The following is a 19,553-nucleotide window of genomic DNA, read 5'->3' on the forward strand; positions in this document are numbered from 1 at the left end:
GTAAATACAAAAAAAAAAGAATTAAAAACTGCTTTTATAAAGTGTTGTCAGAGAGGCGAGTTGGTGGCAAAAGGTGGAGGCAGGTAGGCAAGGCAGGAGAGCAAAGGATTTATTACAAAAAAAAGAAAAAAAAAGTACTACAACAAAATAGAAAAATACTGAATTAAAAGTCCCAAAATATATATGTATATATATTTTTGAAAATTAACAAAGAAACACGGGTGACAATGGGAAAACATGACAACGAAGGCTACACAGCCTTAACGAAAGCCCGGAACTAAATACAAACTGACTGACCAGACGAGGCACACCTGGACAAGACACGAGTGGCTAGAGTGAGCTGACTGGTTGACACAAGGAACAGGGCAGACGAGAACAGGTAGAAACAACAACCTAACGAGCAGACAAGATATGAACAAGGGACACAGAAAAACAAGACTACTTGAACCCTTAGGCTGCAGTTTGGCCACCCGTGGCTTAGCTCGTGCTTCAGAGGCACCGCCAAGCCCACGACACTCATGAAAAAAACGATGGCTTTAAAATAGCCGATATAGCAGGGATCCCGAACAATGAACTGCGATGTACCATGGGTGGCGGGGCTTCACTGTACAGTAGTCCCTCGCTATATCGCCGTTCACTTTTTTCGGTGTCATTGCATGGCAGATTGTTTATATCACAGATTATTTATAACATTGTGGTATTTTCCACACGGACTGTTACTGCAGAGCAAAGAATGCGAGCCAGGGGGAAAGAGTGTGGAAAAGAAAGAATATCCAAAGCTTGATATCATTTCACACTCAATAAAAGTAGCTGAGGTTCCGACTGCAAATGTACGACTGGCTTAAGTTACACAACTTCACATCTGTGGTAAAGTAAACATCGTTAGCTAATTGAATATAGCCTACCACCACTATTTCAAACCAATTGTAATCCATAACAGGTGGTTTGGATAGAGGGAGGATGGAAACGGACGCTGGTACACTTTCACTTTATTGAAGAAATGCTAACAAAATAAACACAAGCGCATATTCAGTACATATGACCTGCTGCTTGCTACAACTAAGGCTAAGTCACTCAACATGCAAACTGACTATGGTTTAACTAGTCAACAGCCAGCCAACTCTGCACTCTCATTCGCTGACTCCCACCACATCACTCAACAAGCTAGGCCATGCCTTTTAAAGTCACACGTATTCAGTCACAGATACTACAGAAAGGTAGAATGTGAGGATTGTGACTCAAAGTAGACAAAAATAATACTTGCACTCCACTTGGATATATTTTGGCATTTCTGTGTATGCAAGAACTTTTAAAATATATACAGTATAAATAATAAAATGAATATTTGGTTACTAGTTGGCAGAGTATGTCAGAGTATGTCACAGGGGTGGGCTGGAACAGTAAATCTCAACTGTTGGGTTGGGACCCAAAAGTGGGTCGCGGAGGGTGGGTTCTGACATTACAGTTTCTTTGCTTTGCTCTGCAGCCTTCATTTCCTAAAAAAAAAGACAACATATTGGTATTGCACTTTCCTAAAAAAAAGAGATCAGTTCCATGATGTACATTTTTGTACATTTTTGTACATTATGTTATATGTTATATCAATCCCCGGCCCCGCCTGTGTGGAGTTTGCATGTTCTCCCCGTGCCTGCGTGGGTTTTCTCCGGGCACTCCGGTTTCCTCCCACATCCCAAAAACAGGCATTAATTGGAGACTCTAAATTGCCCGTAGGCATGACTGTGAGTGTGAATGGTGGTTTGTTTCTATGTGCCCTGCGATTGGCTGGCATCCAGTTCAGGGTGTACCGATGACAGCTGGGATGGGCTCCAGCACGCCCGCGACCCTAGTGAGGAGAAGCGGCTCAGAAAATGGATGGATGGATGTTATACTTGTGTTCATCCTCACTTTCTGAAAGGCACTTTAAACATGTAGGCATGTGTAGTTATATTTAAAAATCTGATATATGTTTTTAGAGGCTATTTTTGAACACATTTTCCCAATTGTATAAAAGTGCAAAAATGCAGGTCCCAGAGCGACAACAGTCGAGAACCAATGGTCTGAAACGTAACCCGCATGATAGACGTGATAAATTCAACAGTTGTCGTGGTTGTGTCTCAAGATGGAGACCAGCTTCCAGAGCACCATGATGGAAATGCACGTGGAAGGCGGAATGATGACTCAACATTTAGCTCACAGGACCCCCCCGAGGGTTCCCCCGAAACCCACCTCCAGATCGCCGCCCTCCTATTTGACCAAGGTGACCGGCGGACGCCAGCAGTCGCCGTCGCCTGTCCGACACGTTAAAGGGCCGACGCCCGCGCCCGTCAGGTATGTCTGTACACTCAGGGATGCCCGTCTGCTCAGGGACGGCCGTCCGGGGCTCGCTCTAAGACCCAAAGGTCTGGAGAAGAACCTGAACAAATATTCATGTGAATGGACGTGAAAGCGCTTCGTGCTTTTGTAGGCTGACCCAGAATCCTCTTGAAATAGTCTGCTAAATGTATGTTTTACGTCATTTGTTTCCCCGTATCCTCAGAAATAAGAGACTATCACAAGTTTTTGTGATATAGTTCTTGATGCTGTATTTTCATCTGTAAAGTATATCAAAATGTTCTCAACCTGAATTTTAACTATGCCTCTCGTATGTACCCTGATTTTGAAATTGAAAGCGTCACCTTGAGAAATTTGTCTGGTTCTCAGATCCGTGTCACCCTCCACCCGACTGTCTGTCTCCCCCATCCGACCCGTCAAGTCGCCCCTCGTCACCCGCAAGCAGGTGAGGAATACCGCGTAGGGTTTTTCCTGGCTCTAATTGCGGCAGACGTTCTACCATTTGGATCAACTGTTAGCTCAAACAAAAACTTGATGTATTAAGTATATTAAGTATTTACATGCATTTGAATGTGTTCTTAACTCATGTATTATACTAAAATGTAAATGAAAATAGAGGAACCCTGTTCGATATCAGACTTAATAAAAAAAGTAACACACAATACAGCTATAAACAATATCACAATTATTATTTTGCCTTTTATATTGTGCAAAAAGAACAATACGAGACAGCAACATGTGTAGAAATAACACAGACTGCAGACGAATGAGACAAGGATGTAAAATTTTCACCTGAAAAGTGTCACCCAACACTAATGCCAGAAAAGAAAACATGTTTTGACTGAACTGGGTCGAGGCAGCATAAGAAAAGTGGGGGGAAAAAAAAATCCATTCCCAACTTGTCTAAGCTGAATACACTCATTTGACCTGTTTGGAAATCCACAAAATCATCTGAAATATTTGCAGTACGAAAGAACAGTTCTCATTTTCTTCTTCTTAATTGATGGTTTTAAAAACCACTTGTGATTGTTTCTGACAGAGTGCCACTTGTCAGTGTAATATGGCAATTGCAGTAAAAAATGACAGCCAACTTGGTGAAGTATTGAGTTTTCACCAAGTCCGTGGTTTTGGAGTCAGGTGTGGCTCAAAATTAGGCGGGGGCGCGGCGCTCATGTTCCGGTGTGGTTGCAGGTGTTGGTGTCGTCTGAGGTCCTTCCACCCTGGAAGCGGGGCGACTACGCGGCTGAAGCCAGCTACACCAGCGTCACCAGCATCAGCGGCGCCACCACCAGGCTGCAGGTGGACAAACAGTGGGAGCAGCAGGTCACCACCGTCAGAGAGGTCAGCCCACACATGTTTCGACTCGCCTGAAGTTTCGTCTGGACTCCGCTTGAATTCCTCCATTTGTGTGACTGTCGCTTAAAACTTAAAGGCTGAGACTTATGACTTGCACATACAGTCGATACAAAAAGTCTACACACCCCTGTTCCAATACCAGGTTTTTGTGATGTTAAAAAATGAGACCAAGAAAGTCATTGTATAACCTTTTCCACCTCTAATGTGACCTGTAACGGCTACGATTCAAAAGAAGTAACCTTTTTGAAAGGGGAAGTAAGAATAAACAAGGTCGTGTGGTAGCCCAAGTGTGCACACTCTCTTATAACTGGGACATGGCTATGTTCAGAATGAACCAGTCACATTCAAAATCATGTTAAATGGGAGTCGGCACATGCCAGGCATGATTTCAAGTCCCTCTGATTAACACCAAAAAAAGTTCAAATGTTGTAGTAGGCTTTTTATCAGAATCCTCAAGGTTGACTTTTATTTGGAAAGGTTTCTAAAATCCTGCACCTTCACTAGGGCCTCTGTTCCAGTGGAAGAAAAACAGTCCTCTCCAATGCATGATGCTGCCAGCATTCTTTTGGTGATGAGAAGTGTTGTATTGGTGTCAAACATACTTTTGGGAATCATGGCCCAAAAGTTCAACAATGGTTTCATTGGACCATAAAAAACATCCCCCAAGCACATGTAGGAAAATGTGTTGAGTGTGGTGGCAGGTGTGTGCTGACTAACATTTAACATGCGTTTGAATGTGATTGTTTACTTCTGATTACAGCCACATTCTCAGTTATAAGAGGGTGTGCACAGTTTTGCAACAACATGATCTCAGTTGTTTCATTTGTCCTTCCAATCTCTTAAAGATTTAATTTTGTTTTCCATTGACTTGTAGAGGTTTATAGGTCACAATAATGGTGGAAAAGGTTTTCAAATGATTTATCATGATCTTATTTTAGTATATCACAAAAAAAAACATGCCATTTGAACAGGGGTGTGTAGACTTTTTATATCCACAGTATGGGACTTACCTATTGTATGACTTGACTTTCAACTTATGACTTGACTGGAGTGGCTTGAAATTCTCCGCTGCCTAACTTGTCAACTTGTGTCATGACCCGCAGGCCGAGCAAGCCTCCCAGGCCGGTCGCAGTGTTGCCGTGGCGACCGTGGTGGCCGCCGTGGATCAGGCCCGAGTCCGCCGTGGGCCGCCTAACGCCGACGCCGCCGTGTCAGCTGAACAGGTATCTCCAGTCCACATGCGGCAAAAGTACTCACATTGTACAAGTACAGATACTTGGTAAAAAGAAAAAAAAAACACTGAAAAGCCTTTAAAAAAATTTCTTTCACCAACTCACTTCCAGTGGGACCACTTTGCTATACTAGTAGGACGACAACATGTTTCTAGTGAGACAAAACTGTCCACTAGTTGACAACTGTGCACTACTAGTAGTGCTAGTGACTTTATAAAATTGTACTGGTTAAAATCTAGCACTTCACTAGTAGTACTAGACTACTGGTTGGGCCTAGTAGTGGTGCGAGTGCTAGTACAGTAGTTCACTAGAAAGGTACTAGTGTACCCTCGTCATTGTACTAATATGCTGAAGTTGTCTTACTACTAAATAAATGCCTTAGGGAAAGCCGTTTAAGCATTTTTTTATATATCCTAGATAAGGAGACAAACTACTAGCGCATGAAGAAATGGCTACTAGTTGGGCCTAGTAGTGGTACTAGTGCAGCACAGTAGTCCACTATGGAATGCCGTTTGAGAATGTATTCAATATCGTACACTCTTTGCCCTCAATCGTAAGACAATTCAGCACACTAGTAGATTAACTCGTAAAACTACTGTGTCTTACCAGTAAACAAAAATTCCAATATTGCATTCCACTACTGTATTGCACGTCTGTGCACTAGTTCGACGACTAGGGCATACTTGTAGAGCAACTACATTTTACTAGTGAGGTAAAACTTTGCACTGAGACATGTGAAAGCCTTTGAAATTAACTCGAAGACTATGTCGCACTTAAAATGTGAAGTTAACCTTTGTAGAGAAAACAGAAGTTAATGGTCACCTGTGAGACATCAGCACCACTCGTCTATAAGGGGCATACGTTTTTTTGTGCATAATTAAGCAATATGGCATCATATGTTGACGTTCTTGTGCCCTACGACTGACTGGCGACCAGTTCAGGGTGTAGTCCGCCCTTCGCCTGACGTCAGCTGGGATAGGCTCCAGCACCCCATGACCATAACCAGGATAAGCGGTGTTGAGAATGGATGGATGGATGGATGGATGTTGACGTTCTGCTGTCGATCAGCGTAATATGATCAGGACACATTAACCCGTTGAGCAGTCGGCGCGCATGTGATACACTGCAGTGGACGGCAGAATGGACGCAGAGGGAAAAGCGCGGAGCTGTGCATCTTTTCTGACTTAAGCATACAGGAGAGTGTGCAGTAATGTCAGACAGTAGTGGAAAAATGTTTTGGGTAAGACATAGGCAAGTTTATTTATATAGCACATTTTATTCACAAGGTTTGTGCTTGACATGATTAAAAGCATTTAAAAACAAAGAGCAAAATACAAGTACAGAAAAATAAAAGACAGCTTACTAAAATTATTATAAATACATAGAGTGAAAGACAGATAATTTTTTTTTTAAATGAAAATGCTCTAAAATGCTCAATTATCAGCATGTGTAAAAAAACAATAGTTTTTAAACCTGGATTTAAAAACATTCCCACTTTGGGCTGACTTCATATCTGTTGGCAGCTTATTCCATCTGTGTGTAGCATAAAAGTTAAATACTGCTTCACCATGTTTGGTTTTAACTCTGTGCTCCACCTGAGTCTGTAGCTCTCACAGCCCTACTGGGTTTACTGTATGTTCCGTTTAGAATTGGAGTAATTTGCTCTGATCTCTTTGTTCTGGTCAGAACATGAACTGCATCGTTCTGAATGAGCTCTCTTTAAGATCATTAAACAACTAATGCTCTCTTGGGGAAGTCCAGTCAGAAGACCATTACAATAGTCAAGTCTCCTGGAGATAAAAGCATACATGAACTTCTCCTGGTCTGCTAAGAACATGCAACCCTTCACTGTGGATGTGTTGTTTAGCTGATAGAAAGCTGTTTTAGTGATTGATTTGATATGACTGCTGAATGTCAGGTTGCAATCTATCAACACACCAAGGTTTTGGACTTGGTCTATGGTTTTTAAAGTGAGTAACTCCATATGTTTACTCACAGCAATCCTCTTTTCTTTTCTGCCAAAAACAATTACCTCAGATTTGTCATGGTTCAATTGAAAAACTTTTGTTTTATCCAGTTATTTATTAATTTTAGACATTGACACAACACCTCAATTGAACTGTAGTCATCTGGAGACACTGCCAGATATAACTGTGTGTCATCTGCATACCTATGATACTCAACATTCAATTTCGGAAGAATTTGACCTAAGGGTAACATATAGGCCTCCAGGCTGAACAAAAGGGGTCCAAGAACTGACCCTTGAGAGATCCCAGATGTCAATGCCATTTGATTACATTGAAAACTTCCAATGGTCACGAAATAACTCCTTTCCTCCAAGTTGGACTTTAACCGTTGTCATTCTACGAGTGTGCCATTGTCGTTCTGGACATGGACAATTCAGTGCACAAATGGTCATACAGTTTTCTATAGTTTCTATAAATTTTTTATTGCATACAAGTTGGCCAAAAGTGGTACAAAAAAAAAGTCACACAGTGGTTCTATTAGTGTGTTGAATTGTCTTGAGGATGTGAGTGAGGACGAAGAGTGTAATAGTAGATGGTCCTTAGATGGAATGGAATAAACGCTCAAATGGCTAAGGAAACGCCATTCCCGTGCTTCCCTGGCGGGTCCCAACGGTCATGACGTTTGTGTGTCGTGTCAACATTCGCAGGGTGGTGAGCAATTACAAATGGCTGCAACAGAGGTGGTTCACATAGTGGAGGCACCCAAGCGGGACGCTGTAGTGGTGGAGGTGAAGAAGCAAGTGGCCATGGAGAAACATTTGAAAATGATGCCGCCCGACACTGTCCCCACCACAACCACTGCTGCAGCCACCACTGTCGTCGCTGCAGCCGCCACTGTCACCTCCGCCATTGCAGTCGCTGCCGCTACCGCAGTCACAGAGACCACAAAGGTCAGCCTCATTGAGTGACATTCTGTTCACATTTTGAGTGTGCTTGATCTGAATTAAATGTGTTGCTCACCCCAGATTTCGAGGACCCGACTGGACACCGGTGCCCCCTCGGCCCCACTTCCACATTTCACTGTGGCAAAGGTTTCTGTTCCCAAAGCTGAGGCCAGTCAAGAGGTAAGGATGGCAGGTCACCGCCCATAATGACTAAAATGCCCAGAATGACTAAAGTCAACAAAACGACCAAAAGACCAAAATAAGTGAAATAACTAAATGGACTCTGTGTACTATTTGGTCACGAGGGACCAAAATAACCAAAAAAGCTTAAATGACCAAAAATAACCAAAACCACTAAATTGACTGAAATGACCAAAATATCTAAAAATTACCTAAATAATCAATATGACCAAAATAACAGATACAAATAAAATAACCATCATAACTAAAAATGACCAAAATAACCAAAATTACTAAAGTGACCAAAAAGACCAAAATGATCAAATTGACCAAATAACCAAAACGACTAAAATGGCCAATATAACCAAAACAACTGAAAGGACTGAAATGACCAAAACAAGCAAAATAAACGAAATGACTAAAATGACCAAAGTTATCATCAAGGTTTATCTGTTTACAATTGCTTTCCTTTATCGTAGGAAGATGGTTTTGTCTCACGTTCTCAAACACCAACTATCCCCTCCAACCACAAACATAGCAGTACTTAATTGGTTACTGACTGACTGACTTAATGAGTTCTGTTCCAGGGTGCTTTCTGTTGTAACTTGTTCCTCACTTAAACCCTTGAGAAGCTCACCGAATATGCCCTTGCCCCCAAATGCCTTACTAGCGCACCCAACCCCCATTAACCATGTCGGATGTTTCGAGTCCGCCCGCCGCTCACCGTTGTTTCTTGGTCAGGTGTCCGTCGCGGGCTCGGCCATGGCCACCCTGCACAAAGAGCTGTCGTCCCCCTCCATGCCCAGAAAGGTCATCAAGCCTGTCCATTCCCCCAGTCCTGTCCGCAGGGCGGCAGTGGCGGCGGCACCGGAGGCCCGTGTGGCACCGCCCTTTAAGGTGTCGACGTATCAAAGTCAGGTTGAGTTGCAGGGGGTCGGGCTTTATGCCAAGGAGGAGTTTGAGGACTGGGAGGCTGAGGTTGGTCAACCCCCCCCCCCCCCCCCCCCCCCCCCCCCCCCCCATAAAACTCTTTCAGTTTTCATCTTTAACCCACAGTTGCCTTGCTGTATTTTACTCCCCTGTTTGTGGCCATTTTTGTTCAAGCACAGACATAGTTGGATATTTTTTTACTGCATCACGTTTCTAACGAGCATCAGTTCTTGTCATCAGTACAAAGTATCCAATGCTTTGCATTTTTTAAGCCTTACATTTTCAGTTTGTTTGCACAATATGCAGTTTGGAAAACAGCTTCAGTCATGACATTTTTCTATATAGTACAGCTCTGGGACAAATTAAGCTTCCAGTGCAAATCAAACAAAAGAAAAACAAGAAAATAAGATGGCTTGAAAATCAAGGATGGGCTTTGGGGCCAATGCTGGTTTACACAATATGACATAAACACTTTCTTTGCATCGTAATCAACATTTGTTGGCATCAACAAATCATTTTGCTGTGATCTCTTCATTTTTTTCCAAAGCTACATTCTCACTACAGTTCCATCTTATTTTCTTCTATTGCCAAAAGTGTGGTCATTCTACCGCCAGCAGAGGGCGATGCCACTTGTTAAATTCAAACGGAATTCTTCTACTCCATGGTGAGCAGGCATCGCCACTTCTGCAAGGTTTCGCCCCACAACCACTTGGAACTTTCATTCCATTTGCATGAACACAGATATATAAAATTAAAAACAGAAGCCTGTTGGACACAAATGGCCACTGCAGAGCCCACAACCCTGTGTGGACCTTCACCCACCTTTCTTATCCTCTCACCCGCCTTTCTTATGCTCACCTTAACTCTGCCTTCATCGTAATCTATGTGTGCACCCACCTTCCTGTTGTCCCATTCAGAACCACCAGCACAATTGATGAACATGTTGTTTTTCTCTCAGGAGGTGGTTGCAGTCTCCACCAGTGCCCAGGAGACCCTCGTGCCACCCACTATCGTTGCAGTAAGTACTTCCTGTACAAAAAAGTACTGAAAACATGCAATAAGTTTAGAAAAGGTCTAATTAAGTCATTGAGTGACAAACATAAAACGGTAAAATGGAGACTTTGAAACTTTTTTTTGAATTTGTTTTGCTGTTGTGACACCTCAAACTATTATACAACAAAAACAAGACTGAGAAAGGGCTTTTGATGGCAAAATAATAATGTATTTACAGATACACAACTAAGAAATGCGTCGTGAGTGATGCTGACATGGCTTGAGTGGCTGGAGCCTATCCCAGCTTTCTTCGGGCGAGAGGCGGGGTACACCCTGAACTAGTCACCAGCCAATGACAGGGCACATACAAACAAACAACCATTCGCACTCACATTCACAACTACAGGCAATTTAGAGTTTCCAATTAACCTACCGTGCATGTTTTTGGGATGTGGGAGGAAACCGGAGTGCCTGGAGAAAACCCATGCAGCCATGGGGAGAACATGCAAATTCCACACAGGCGAGGCCGGATTTGAACCCGGGTCCTCAGAACTGTGAGGCAGATGTGCTAACCAGTCTCCCATAAAGATCAAAGGCAAACAAAAAACAAAAAAATAGAATATAATAAGTGAGTTTTGAATGATGTGATGGAGTCTGATTGCCTCATGTGTAGGGGGAGAGCGCTCCTGAGTCTGAGCAGCTGCAGGCTCAGGCACCCAGGACACTGAGGTGTGATGAGGCTTGAGTTGAACAGTGGCTTTTTTACATGGCGTTTGCCATTCACTCCATGAACTGCGTCCTCTTTCCTCACGTTCGCAACACACACTTTGTACTAGCTGCTGCGCCACATACTCTGTTTGTACCATCTTTTCCGTCGACTCGAAACCTTGCATGTCTAAATTTGTTCGATTTTATATTTTTCAAAAATCGATACCATTGGTCAGTCCCCACATTGGTATGTGATTTTTTTAAATTATTCACTAGTTAGTCTGTTAGTCATTACAGTAGTTTACAAATCTGAATTTCACAGAAAAGCCAGGCGAGACCGTCTTCCACACCTACCTGTTGAAAAACGTACTTGATGAATATATTCGTCGGTGGCAGTAAACGCTTGGATTCCATTTGACAAATTTAAACTCCCAGGGCAGTCAATGAGTTAAGATGACCTCTATAGGTTAGGGTCCCAAAGGCCAATATTCCCAACCTTTTGTGTGTCGAGTATGTGCCTTCGTTGAATAAAGGTTAAGAGAGTTAAAAAAAGACAGACAGCCGATTGGAGGTGAAGATCTGATCTTTTTACTGAGCCCAGAGTCTTTATACATGGTCACAAATATTTCTTAGAACCCACTCCCATTATTGGAACTGTCTGAACAATCATAACAAAGAGAGCATATTCCCTTGAAAGGAAGCTTGCTGAGTAAACATGCTTGATATGGTGAGGTCGATCTGACCTGGCTCTAGATCTATAGCGTTCATCACGTCTTGTTTTATGATAGGTTTTAGATTTCTTGTGTTCAGACAAATGTTTTTGGAGGTAAAGAGAAGTTCTCTTACCTTGCCGAGACTTTCGGGTATCACTTCAGCCTTTGTCAGAGCTGTCACGAATTCCTGGTGTGATGTGTCAAAAAACCTGGACCTTGAGGATAAAGATTAGGCCGTTAATCTCGCCCTGGTGTGACCTGAAACCAAACTAATGTGTTTCCTAATGTTTCCCCTGTGTCCCAAATGTGAGAACGTGGTTTATTACATATTCTAACAGCACTACAAAATGGCCTAGCCAGCCTCGGGGGTGTTATTGTTTTTTTTTTTGTGAGAATTTAGCATTAGCGTGTGTGTTTCCTCAGGGCCTGAAGAACTTGACCGTGACCGAAGGCGAGTCGGTGACCCTGGAGTGTCAGATCCGCGGCCACCCCGCCCCCATGGTCATGTGGTTCCGAGAAGATTACAAGATGGAGAGCTCCATCGACTTTCAGATCAGCTACGAGGACGGCCACAGCTGGCTGCTGATCCGCGAGGCCTTCGCCGAGGACAGCGGCCGCTTCACATGCACTGCCACCAGCAAGGCCGGAACTGTCAGCACTTCCTGCTACCTTCTCGTCAAAGGTAACGTGCACATTCCGACATGGCCGAGCGAATGTTTGGGCTCAAAGACCACATTTGAGTTTTAAAACGCACACGCGGGCCAGGCCAGCCCATTCAAGATGAGATTCAAAAAACGTTACGTGTATTTAAAATGTATTTTTAAAAATACATTTTAATAAATTGAAATATTTTGAGGATAAAATGCTAATAATTCTAATTTGTTAAAACTGAAATATGTATCATTTATTTATCATTACTAACCATTTATTTAATTAAATGAAAAACTTTTTTTTTTTACCATTTTTTTAATTGCTGTCAAACTGCTTGATAAAACGCGTTCTAATTTTTTTTATTTTAATATAATAATTGGCACGGTGGACGACTGGTTAGAGCGTCAGCCTCACAGTTCTGAGGACCCGGGTTCAATCCCCGGCCCCGCCTGTGTGGAGTTTGCATGTTCTCCCCGTGCCTGCGTGGGTTTTCTCCGGGCACTCCGGTTTCCTCCCACATCCCAAAAACATGCATTAATTGGAGACTCTAAATTGCCCGTAGGCATGACTGTGAGTGCGAATGGTGGTTTGTTTCTATGTGCCCTGCGATTGGCTGGCAACCAGTTCAGGGTGTACCCCGCCTCCTGCCCGATGACAGCTGGGATAGGCTCCAGCATGCCCGCGACCCTAGTGAGGAGAAGCGGCTCAGAAAATGGATGGATGGATATAATAGTTGTATTAAATGTATAATTGTTTATTTTAACAATAAAATAATGATTCGGACTCATTCAAATATTATTTTCAATGTTAATTACTATCATTAAAATATGTTAAATGTTACTACTATTTTGTATTCTATGTAAAACTATTCATCTTGTAATGAAATAAAACTTCATGGTCTTTTAAAAAAATATTCAGTGTATTTTCAATTGTTAATTTTCAGAATATGTAATGTTATTTTAAATTGTTTAGTAATTAAATAATAATTTATGCTTTTATATTTTCTTAAATTTTATGACAGTAATATTTTCTATTTTATGTAAAAACAACATTTATTCATAAAATAACTCATGCTAATTCAAATGTTCTTATTGTTTAGCATTATTTCATTTATTTTAATCAACTATATATTCGTTTAATTTTACTGATATTTTGTATTTTAAATTGTTTGATAATAAATAAATAAAACAAATAATAATTCAAGAGGCACGGTGGTCGACTGGTTAGAGCGTCAGCCTCACAGTTCTGAGGACCCCGGTTCAATCCCCGGCCCCGCCTGTGTGAAGTTTGCATGTTCTCCCCGTGCCTGTGTGGGTTTTCTCCGGGTACTCCGGTTTCCTCCCACATCCCAAAAACATGCATGAATTGGAGACTCTAAATTACCCGTAGGCATGACTGTGAGTGCGAATGGTTGTTAGTTTCTATGTGCCCTGCGATTGGCTGGCAACCAGTTCAGGGTGTACCCCGCCTCCTGCCCGATGACAGCTGGGATAGGCTCCAGCACCCCCGCGACCCGCGTGAGGAGAAGCGGCTCAGAAAATGGATGGATGGATGGAATAATAATTCATGCTCATTTAAAAAAATATATTATTCGTCATTAATTACAATTGATCAGGCAAATTTTAAATAAAATTACTTTTATATTTAATGTAAAACTGTTTATTTTAATAACAAAATAATAGGTTCATATTAATTTTTAAATTATATCATTCAGAATTAATATTATTATAATTAATTTACCAATTATTTAATGGTACATTTTATTTGATTAGAATGAATTGATAAAAAAAATATGTAGAGATAAATTAATAAATGCTAACCAAAGTGTTTGGGACTACATTTTAATGAACCAATTTGAGGGAAAAAAAAACGATAAAAGAATTCTATGCATATTTCACGACTGTTATGAATGTAAATGCTTGGTGGGCCAGATTCAAGTATGGAATCTGCGACCCCCCTCCGTATGTACGTGGCCGGCAGGTAGCTTTGCCCACCCCTGCATTAAATGGTGTCACCATGCTTTGTAGTTTCAGAAGAAGTGGAGAGCAGAGAGGAGACAATGGCTGTCACGCAAGTAGAAATGACTCAAGACAAAACGTGAGTCCGCATCCAACTTCTACAATAACAATAAAAGTCAGTTAGCTTGATGCTACATATAATGCGAAAAGCCATAGATGAGCTCACGGAAATTAGCATCATTGTTGCAATAATTTGAACAGCTGCTGGTTCAACAGACACGGAGCAGTAATGCATAAAAAGCAGAGCAAACAAAAATACACACGGAAATATATTATCAATTGGGACAAATTGGGATCAATGACTATTTTTTGCAACACAATTCTACCTTGACTTACGAGTTTAATTTGTTCCATCCACACCTGTATCTCAAAGGATCTCTTCGAGTTGAAATGAATGGAAATGTCATTCTTCCCTTCCTGCTTTAGTAAGAAAAATTGCCCTCTACAGTATTGTACTTTATACAAATATTCAGTAATAACATACTTAAATAGAAAGTAAAAAAACAAACTGTTTGTGCATCATGATTTCATGCTTCAATCCCCATTGACATTGCACTCCTTGCCCAACTGGGAGCAATAATACAGATATTCGGATATCCAGTAAGGAGACAGTCACAATTGCTCAGTAAACTGCAGTAATATTAGTCCTTCTGCGCTGAGTGTTGTTATATTACCCATCTCCAAGTGTTGTTGCACCGTTTGCGTTTAACATTCATTGGCAAAAGGTTATAACCACCACAACATCGATGCTGGTTTTGTTATCCCATCTATGGATTTTGCATTGTTTATTAGCATTTAGCTATCAGACTTCCATAAGGCTAAGTTGTGTGCTTTGGTTAAATACTCAACTGGACAACACTCTGGCCCTCCTTCAGTGTTGCCATGGAGACAAAAGAGTTGGTGTCGATGGAGGTGAGTGCAGGAGAGGCTGCTTCCCCGTTCTTCATCTCCAAGCCGAGGGTCCAGAAGCTGGTGGAGGGCGCCAGCGTGGCCTTTGAGTGCCAAGTGGGTGGAAACCCCAAACCTCACGTCCTGTGGAAGAAGAACGGCGTCGTTCTCACCACCGGATACAGGTCAGTTCTCACAAGGTGGCATGTTTGGAAAATATAGGCGGGATATACTTTTGGGTGGCAGAACCAGAGAGACTATGGAAAGACCTTCAGAATTTATTCCAGAACCTTAAGGTCCATGTAGCAGGGGTGTCAAACTCACTTTTGTCTCGGGCCGCATTGTAGTTATGATTTTCCTCAGAGGGCCGTTAGAACAGTGAAACCATATAAATGTTTAATCACCAAATCATATTATTACCATTACACAGGGATAACTACTTTTGAAATCAGAAGACAAGGGTAATAGTTTGTTCAAGTATTGTTTAAGTTACTGTAGAAGAAGTGTTTGGTAACAGAAAAATGCAATATTTCAACATTATTGTTTATTATTATGACAATTTGGAATTTGGGTACAGATTTTAGCAAAAATCACGGGAGTTGACGAGCGTGATTGGCTTTCGCGGGCCCCATAAAATCATGTATCAGGCCGCATCTGGCCCCCAGGCCTTCAGTTTGACACCTATGATACAGTATTCCCTGGTTTACAGACAAAAGTAGCGACCAAGTATTTACAGTATTATTTATATATATATTTAAGTTTTATGCATCACTTCACCACCATCAATCAATACAGTATATTCACATTAGGTGCAGGTAGAATTTTGTCCTCTTGGGATTGTCATCCACATTTTCTACAGCACAGAATCTATGACTGTGAATGTCTGTATAACTTTAGACGGCGAGTCTGCTCTGTTGAGTAATGTGAAAGCAAATGTATGAAGATATTTCCTGGCTATAGCTTTAGCCACTGTGGTGTTCAGTGACGGTGTCCGTTAAGGCTACCGGCAAGTATGTTTAATGCACGGCAAAAACACAAATCTTACCAAGTGAATTGATCTTATTTCTAGTGAAAACATCTTACGCTACATTTTTTCGGACAGTTTTGACCTTTTTCTAAATTTTCAGCAAGACGAAACGACTTGTTTTCAGATACAATATTTTATTTTAATCTGATCAAATCAATTTCACAGTAGTTCCATTGGAATATTTGTTTTTTTCAATTAAAACAAGACATTTTGTCCCTGGAATAAGTTAATAATCATAAGTTGTTTTGTCTTGCTGAAAATTTTGAATAAAGTCATAACTGTCCTAAAATAAGTACAGTAAGTCGTTTTCACTAGAAAGAACATACCTGTAAATTCACTGGGCATTCATTTGTGTTTTTGCAGTATGTATTCGGTGACTGTTTGTTCAATTAGGCAATTGAAAGAGCACCAGTGGCTGTTTCCATCCTTCCAAACCACCTGTTATGGATGACAATTTGCTAACAATTCAATTAGCTAACCATGTTTACTTTAACAGAGATGTGCAGTTGAGTAACTGTACTGTACTGTACAATTTTAAAAAATGCACTGAACCTGCAATAAGTGAACTACGATATAGTGAGGGATGACTGTACGAATATATGCCCTCTGTCCTCACTAGAAAGACAATTCAGTGCACTAGTAGAACAACTGTGTCTTGGCAGTAATGTTTTGTCTAGTACTAGTGCCACATTTGGCCTAGTAGTACGCAGTTAAACCTTACTAGTAAACTGCTGTGCTGCACTCGTAACACCACTCGACCCAAGAAGTAGGCATGTCTCACACAATAGTTCCCTCCGTATCAAGGATACGGAGCAAATGCTCAACAAGCTTTCCATTAAGCCATTTGAGCATATATTCCAAATCCTTGATATCTATTTTAGGGTCCATGTACTAGTCCATGTACTTTGTTCTCACTAGTGAGACAACTTTGACATATATTTAGGAGACTCTGTTATTCGTGATGCAAAACTGAGATTTTGATATTCTACTAGTTTACATCTACAGCTAGCTAGTAAATTATAATAACTGACTGACTAAAGGGATGGACTGGGAGCCAAACCGTCATCATTTATTTAAAAGTTTGAAGTCAGTTTGAGTTTCAGCCTAGCTGAGTAGACTTTAGCGCACCATCCATTTCAGCCACAAAAGAGCACGTCTGTGCCATTAATCTGAGTAATAGAAAAGTAAATTAATGAAACGATCCCTCAACGATCACGGCCGGCGTTCCATCTCCATTGTGAGCGAGTCATTTATTTATTTTAACGATAGTTTGAGCTACCAGCGGCCGAATGGTTAGCACATCTACCTCACAGTTCTAAGGACCCGGGTTCAAATCAGCCCTCGCCTGAGTGGAGTTTGCATGTTCTCCTCATGCTGCGTGGGTTTTCTCAGGGTACTCCAATTTCCTCCCACATTCTAAAAACATGCATCGTACATTAACTGAAGACTAAAGTGTCCGTAGGTGGGAATATGATTGCGAGAGTTTGTTTGTTTCTATGTGCTCTGTGATTGGCTGGCGACTAGTTCAGGGTGTACCCCGCCTCTCACACGAAGTCAGCTGTGAGCAAGCCTAGTGCGGATAAACGATTCGGAAAATGGATGGATGGATGGTTTGAGCTACAGGTCTCCTATGAAAAAGAGGTTTTGAATCTCAGTGGGACCAACCTGGTTACATAAAGGCTAAATAAATAATAAATACATAGGAAAACACTGATGGTGCAGTGGTATGTTTATCAGAATTTGGTTGCTTGACTTCTCACTCAGCGATGGTGTGAATGTGAGCATGAATGGTTGTCTGCCTCTGTATGTGGCCTGTGACTGACTGGCCACCAGTCCGGGGTTTAGTCTGCCTTTTCAGGATAAACAGGATAAATGGTGTAGAAAATACACAGATGGATGCCTTCATCTTGCATTTATAGAACAATACTTTTCATCCTTGTTAGATATAAAGTGACCTACAAGAAAGAGACTGGAGAATGCAAACTGGAGATCTCCATGACGTTCGCCGACGATGCTGGAGAATATTCCGTCTTTGCCAAGAATTCACACGGAGAAGCCTCAGCCTCCATCAGCTTGCTGGAGGAAGGTAAAGCCATCTTCTGTTCTCACTCGGTCCGAGGACTTTGACTGAAGACAACCTGGTGGAAAATGCTCTTTGTTCACAATGTTAACAGAGGAATACGAAGCCTACATGAAGCTGCATGACATGACATATAAAACAGAAGTGACAACTACGACTATGATGACGACGACGGTCGAGGAGCCATCTGTGCTTGTGAGCGGGTACCAGGCGCAAGTTGCACAACGCAAGAGAGTAACAACCCCAATGAGCTTTGTCTCAGATACGGTACGCAATCGTCATCATTTTTATTGTGAGCCGCCTTATAATTTTTTTTAGTTTGTTCACAAGTTTAGCAAAGCTTTGGGAATGTGTTGTATTCATAGCGTAAAAGTCTGAACCAGCACTAGCTAGTGCTTGGTCAAGAAAAAAACAACAACATACGACATTGTGAAGTATTAGTATTAGTATTATCAAAGAGGAAATATTTTATGCGCAGATAATTTTGGTTTTTTTCGGTACAATCCTTGAGGAGTTTAATAAGTCCTACTTTTTTTTTTACCAGCCTTTAGTACCTGTACTTCTACTTAAGTACAGAATGTGAATCCTTTTGCCACCATTGTCTGCTGGTCTCTTCAGTCCGATGAAGTCTCAGCATTGCCTGACGGTCTTTTGGTTGTTCTGCAGGAATTCCTCATTTCAGCCTTTGAAGAGCGCATCATCCAGGAGATTGAGATCCGCATCCTGAGGATTAGTTACACAGAATTGGTGGCAGAGGACGGGGAGCAGATGGCGAGCGCAGCAGACGACGAGGCCATGGCGCCCACCTTTGACACGCTGGTGAAAAACTACCGCATAATGGAGGGGATGGGCGTTACGTTCCACTGCAAGATGGCTGGAGTGCCGCTGCCCAAGGTAAGGAGAGATCCAGAGAGAAGATATCAACACACTGCTACCTTGATTTATGAGTTTAATTCACTCCGTGACCGAGGTCGTAACGCAATATACTCATATAGTATATGAAATCCATTTTCCCCATTGGAATCAATTAAATGTACTTAATCCATTCTAAACCCCTATAAACAACCACCATTTTGTTTTTAATAAACGCGAGCCTCAACAGGATATGTGGTGTTTAAAATGGAAATAATGTGTAATTACTGTATATACTGTGGTATTTGTGTGTTTGATGTGTGCCTTTAAGGGGCATGGCTTAGGGAGTGACATCACAGTCCATGAACATCCACTGTGGCTCTCCTTGCCTACATTGGAAGGCATTTCAGGATCTTAAGTTTCTCCATTTTCTTTCACTTCACTTGAGGGGTGGCATATCTGAAGCTCGCTCTTAATTCAAAATTTGGCTTGCAACACAAAGCAAGAAAATTAACCCAGTGAAGGCTCATAAGTCATAAATTGGCGGACTCGTAAGTCAACTACTTGGAGTATTAATATACACTTATTATATATTCTGATTCATTTGTGTAAGTCCAACTTTTTTTCTTTGAAAAGTTTACTTTTTTTTTAATTTTTTTTTAACTTTTTTAATTTGTTTGTAA

General features: G+C 41.5%; 1 protein-coding gene across 9 annotated transcripts in view; it reads left to right on the top strand.

The window, feature by feature from the left end:
- ttn.2 (titin, tandem duplicate 2) overlaps window positions 1–19,553 on the top strand; it is a 258,645-nt gene that overhangs the window by 5,637 nt on the left and 233,455 nt on the right. For all 9 annotated transcript variants that reach the window (XM_061791839.1, XM_061791840.1, XM_061791846.1 and 6 more), the window contains exons 5-18: window positions 2,120–2,328; window positions 2,701–2,776; window positions 3,523–3,672; window positions 4,791–4,910; window positions 7,594–7,836; window positions 7,912–8,010; window positions 8,752–8,988; window positions 9,899–9,958; window positions 11,778–12,036; window positions 14,033–14,102; window positions 14,899–15,096; window positions 17,882–18,024; window positions 18,113–18,285; window positions 18,685–18,912. In XM_061791839.1, the coding sequence (XP_061647823.1) occupies window positions 2,120–2,328; window positions 2,701–2,776; window positions 3,523–3,672; window positions 4,791–4,910; window positions 7,594–7,836; window positions 7,912–8,010; window positions 8,752–8,988; window positions 9,899–9,958; window positions 11,778–12,036; window positions 14,033–14,102; window positions 14,899–15,096; window positions 17,882–18,024; window positions 18,113–18,285; window positions 18,685–18,912 (2,265 nt within the window). The remainder of the gene's footprint in view (window positions 1–2,119; window positions 2,329–2,700; window positions 2,777–3,522; window positions 3,673–4,790; window positions 4,911–7,593; window positions 7,837–7,911; window positions 8,011–8,751; window positions 8,989–9,898; window positions 9,959–11,777; window positions 12,037–14,032; window positions 14,103–14,898; window positions 15,097–17,881; window positions 18,025–18,112; window positions 18,286–18,684; window positions 18,913–19,553) is intronic.

This window comes from Phyllopteryx taeniolatus, chromosome 12 (genome assembly GCF_024500385.1).
Source record: "Phyllopteryx taeniolatus isolate TA_2022b chromosome 12, UOR_Ptae_1.2, whole genome shotgun sequence".
Lineage (NCBI taxonomy): Eukaryota > Metazoa > Chordata > Actinopteri > Syngnathiformes > Syngnathidae > Phyllopteryx > Phyllopteryx taeniolatus.